General features: G+C 41.1%; 1 protein-coding gene across 1 annotated transcript in view; it reads right to left on the bottom strand.

Moving 5' to 3' along the window:
- Positions 1 to 3,926: 3,926 nt before the first annotated feature.
- cux1b (cut-like homeobox 1b) overlaps positions 3,927 to 4,750 on the bottom strand; it is a 105,804-nt gene continuing 104,980 nt past the window's right edge. The window contains exons 21-22 of the mRNA XM_007549517.2: positions 4,621 to 4,685; positions 3,927 to 4,544 (exon numbers count right to left, since the gene is read on the bottom strand). Coding sequence (XP_007549579.1) covers positions 4,496 to 4,544; positions 4,621 to 4,685 — 114 coding nt within the window. The 3' untranslated portion in view covers positions 3,927 to 4,495. The remainder of the gene's footprint in view (positions 4,545 to 4,620; positions 4,686 to 4,750) is intronic.

Genomic DNA, 4,750 nt, shown 5'->3' with positions numbered 1-4,750 from the left:
TCTTTTTCTGAAATTAAGTTTTTTTTAATTATTATTGTATGCAATTTTTATAAACAGATTGTGCTTCCGCCCTCTGCTGAAATGGGCGGCTCCCGTTCAGAAACAACCAATCATAGTCAGGGGGAGGGTCGTAGCGCTGTCAATCAGATTCACCCCAAAATAAGAGGTGCTCAGAGAAAGAATGGAAAAAGCCCAGGGGAACCATGAAGATAGGAAGAGACAACATAAACAAGTCAAGATCCTCATAAAGACTGAATGCTGAAATAAAATCAAAACGTTTCAGTTTTACAGATTTCACACTTTGGCAACATCCTTTTCCTCAAAACATATCTGTATGCTGTGCTTCATATATCAAGTTCAGATTCCTTATATAGAGAATAAAATCACTATATTTTTTCAAAGCAGTTTGGTGTGTGAGGGTTGATTTTGAATTAATCTAAATTTAGATTTTTTTTTTTTGTGGCAATAAAGAAACGATGATAAAATCCATGACGCTCTCCCAGCAGTCAGTCTCTCTCTGAATGTGGGGTGAGCGGCGGGTCAAGGGGAGAGTTTTGGACTGGGCTCCGTATATCCGGCGTCCGGACAGGCTTCGGTTCTGATCACGTGTCCAACTGAATCAGAGAGCAAGGGGAGCGTTTGGCATGGAGTCACCTGACAGAGGAGGCCTGTTGCCATCGCAACGCCGTGGCGACGGGGTGAGGGGGCGACGCAGAGGAGGAGGGGGCAAAAAAAAACAACTTTAATGCAAACAGAAAACGAGCACGAGGATTTCAAAGGACGAGTGTTATGAGGAGCTGAAATATGAAGGGATTTCATTCTGAAATAAAACAAAATAGAAACACACACACACACACACACACACACACAGTGTTTGTATCCCCAGCAGTTTCTGGTTTGAGCTACTTAACGACACAAAAGGAGAGAAATGGTGCTGAATGGTGCGTCGCTTCAATGAAAGTCCTGAATGAGATTTTCACAGCCGCAGAGGAATGAATGAAGACGGAGCCTCTGAATGGAAGAGCGAGCAGAGAGCTTACCTGGAGGAAGAAAAAATAAAAATAAAAACACAAGCAGAGAGGAACTGTTACATAATTCATCTCCCCCCGGAGGCTCTGCTGAAGTTCTGCATTCATTCAGGACGCAGCGTGGAGGAATTCAGGCCCTCACAGCAGCACGGACCACACACACACACACACACAGGGCCGGGCTCACCAGGATGTGGGCCCCTGGGCTGCAGCCAGGTTTGGTGACACGGATCAGCCACAACATTATGACCACTCACCTTAAATCTTTAATTTACTTGAGTAAATTGAAGATATAAGTGGATGGTGAGGGATGGTGAGGTTCCCTGTGGGTTGGGAATCACAGGAACTCCTCGATCCCTCCTCCATGTTGCCTGAATCCTCTCTGAGCAGTTCTGAGGTAGGAGGATAGCGTTTCACTTGCATGGTTTCTGCAGGTTTCACCAACTCAAATTTAAGACCTTTTTAAGACCACTATGAATGAAATTTAAGACCTGCATTGTGACAGAAATGCACCAAAGAAAATCGCAAAGAACTTGTATATGTTGGCGAAGACGAGTGTGTTCAGCCAACTGCAAATAAATCTAGCTAACTCTACCCTTGCTTTAGCTAGCATGAGTATATTAGCAGCTAGTTAATGGTAGCCGCGACCGCCTTGAGTCACAGAACGCAGTGGAGATGTCTGCCCACGTAACGGTAAGATCCTGCAAGAAAAAAAATAAACTACATGGAATAAATGAGATTAAATAGTCCTGCCACAACAAAATGTAAAACCAGGGATTAATGTGTTTAAGATTAATTTATTGCTTTTCCCCCCCGCCAATTAATTTAAGACATTTTCATGTCTTAATTTTGGATACATGAATTCAAGGATGTGTGGAGACCATGTTTTATGGGTGTCAACTCAAGGGTGGGTGAATGCAAATTTATACTTTCACATTTTTATTCGTGAACACTCTTGTTAAACTACGCATTTAATTTCTCACTTTAATTTTATGCACTACTTTTGTGTGAGTATATCCCTGTTACACCCCAATAAAATAAACAGTTTGTAGTCATTATGCAGAAAACTTTAAGACGCGTACAGGGACCATCCTTCAGATTTCCCTGCAAAAACTCCTAACATGGCCACTTCACAGAAACGGAACTAAAAGCCATGACAGATGAATAAGTCACGTTGACAATAAAACACAGCTTTACTGCCCTCTGCTGAACTCCTGCTGGAAATGAAAACAAACAAGAATATCTCAATCTATTATATATTTTTTCTTTTTGTCACCACCAAAGCAGATTACTTCCTCACGGGGGGAAACGCGACATGAAGTTAGCTCTCCCGTCAGATCAGGCTGAATAAAGAGAGCCGTCGTCTGCAGTAAAAATAACATCAGGGCCATTAGGCTTCACTCAAGACCTTTTGTTATTCCTGATGGAGGCTGGAGCAGCTGAGATAAGGGAAACGGAGTAAGTGCTGGAGCCGAGGAGGATGATGGGGGTTGTATTAGGTGTGTGGGGTTAAAGGTGAACGGCAATGCGGAGGGCAGGATGAGGCCGTAATTGTGCTGAGATAGCTCGCCGTCTGCTCTGATTGATAAGCAAAACGAGGACGAGACGCAGCGAAAAGTGGAGGAGGAGGAAGAGGAGGAGAGCCAGGCTCTAATGGCCGCACGCTGAGGCGCTCCTGAAGAGGAGGCGTCTCATGAATAATGCAGACGGGAGGGAGGGGAGCCTTAAGTGGGCCTGCCGACGTTCAAATCTCCAATCAGCACATTGTGAGGTTTTTTTTTTTTGTACTTTCAGTGCAGTTATTAGTTGGTTGCTTTGAGGTCATAAGGTCAACAAGAGAAGCTCAAATTATGCTAGAATATGAAAAAAAGCAACACTTCTCTCTGGGTACTCTTGCTTCCTCTCAGTTAAAACAACAAAAAAAAAACATGACACTCAAAGTTTGTTTGTCCTCCTGTGTGTGTATCTGTTGTTTTGGTCGTGAGCATTTTAATTTTAATCCTCCATATATTACAAAAATAAATAGATTTTTGTTGCTCTTTAACTTCAGCTAAAGTCTGTCAACTTAAACCTGCTTTTCCACTTCAATGCCTCCATACAAGATTGTATTCTTTATGTGAAACATAAACGCTTATGTTGACATTTTTGACATTACCACTACACTTCAATGCACGTTATTCAATAAACCAAACAAAATACGAATGAAATTCTGCAAAAAATTGTGTTTCATGTGTTTACCATTTGTTCCTTTTACTTATATATGCCTCTAAATAAAATCCAAATAAAAGCAATGTTATGAAAATAAAGCCTTTGGAAAAGCTTTAAGTGTAGAAACGGCAAAATCCATCAACTACAAGGATGGAAGATGAACAGATCGATGAGACCAATGGATTAAATATGGAAATTAGAATATTTTCCCAGTATTTCTTATATTATGCATCTCTTGGTGTATTTGAAATAGTCTTTCGAGTTGAAATACTATTTCAAATCGTTCATGTAGCAACGATTTCTTTTCGTTGCTACGTGAACTATATTCATATTTATGAAAAATAAAAAATAGAATGAAATGTTTATTTCTTGTCCACCTGCAACGGTTTTTGTCTTCTCACCTTACTTTGCTACGCACACGTCGACAATATGCTGCATCGGTCACGTTATCGTGTTTAAATCACAAACCTGACATATAAATGCGATTAATAATTCAGATGTGGGAGGAAGAGAGCCGGTGCGCCACATATGGAGGTCGGAGTCCATGATGCTGCGGCTCCAGGTTCAACTCCTGACCCGTGAAACCCAGCACTTTAAAAGGAGAGAAAAAAATCATTTACAGACGTAAATAAAAGCTGAAGGGAAATAAAGCGACTGCGGCTCGGAAAAAAACGACAACAGTCCACAGCAAACTGCTGCACGGTCTTTATTTAGAATACAGCTGCAAGGATGGGAAGGGAGGAGTAAGCAGGAAAACATGCACAGTAATGTCCTTAAGGATGACAGACTCAGTAACTCAAATCATTGCAGTGACATCAGTCAGGAAGCCACAGTAACCAGAGGATCTCTGCACCAAAGACAAATCAATAAAACTGCATCCAATTCACTTCTAAACACCATAAAATCAAGAAAAAACTGTATTCTTACCACCACGTGATCAGATCTTATTTCTACTGCTAACCTGTCACCATAGAAACCATCAAAAAAATAAAAATAAAATCACACAAAAAACCCTGGTCCCTTTAACTACACTAACCTTCATTAAACCAGAACACGATGTAAACACCATTTACAGTATATAAGTGATCCAAAACCAGCAAGTCATAAATCTAGACCAGTAAAGCGTTTGCAGTTTATTAGAGAGAAGGAAACGGGAAATGAAAACTGTCCACAGCCTTAAAACGCCCTCTAGTGGACAGAACAGCTACTGCAACCAGAGAGGAGGAGAATCGAGGAGCGCTGCTCTAAAGCAGGACAGCCTAAAGGTTCTGGTCGTTCTCATGGAAGCGGTGGAGGTGGTCAGCATACCTGGGAGAAAAATGGAGAAAAACATTTTTTATTTTTAGTTTGAGCCTTCAAAGCCAAGAACGGGACAAACGCTGACTTTTTAGCACAGAAAGCCGTGCAGTCTCTGCCGATGCTCTCGCTCCAAGCAGTCTTGTACAACACCTGGGGGAAAAAAATTAAATAATTTCAAGTTCATATATATATATATATATATATATATATATATA

This window comes from Poecilia formosa, unplaced genomic scaffold (genome assembly GCF_000485575.1).
Source record: "Poecilia formosa unplaced genomic scaffold, Poecilia_formosa-5.1.2 Scaffold31, whole genome shotgun sequence".
NCBI lineage: Eukaryota > Metazoa > Chordata > Actinopteri > Cyprinodontiformes > Poeciliidae > Poecilia > Poecilia formosa.
Note: the sequence above shows the minus strand (reverse complement) of the source record. Positions and strands in the feature narration are given on the sequence as shown.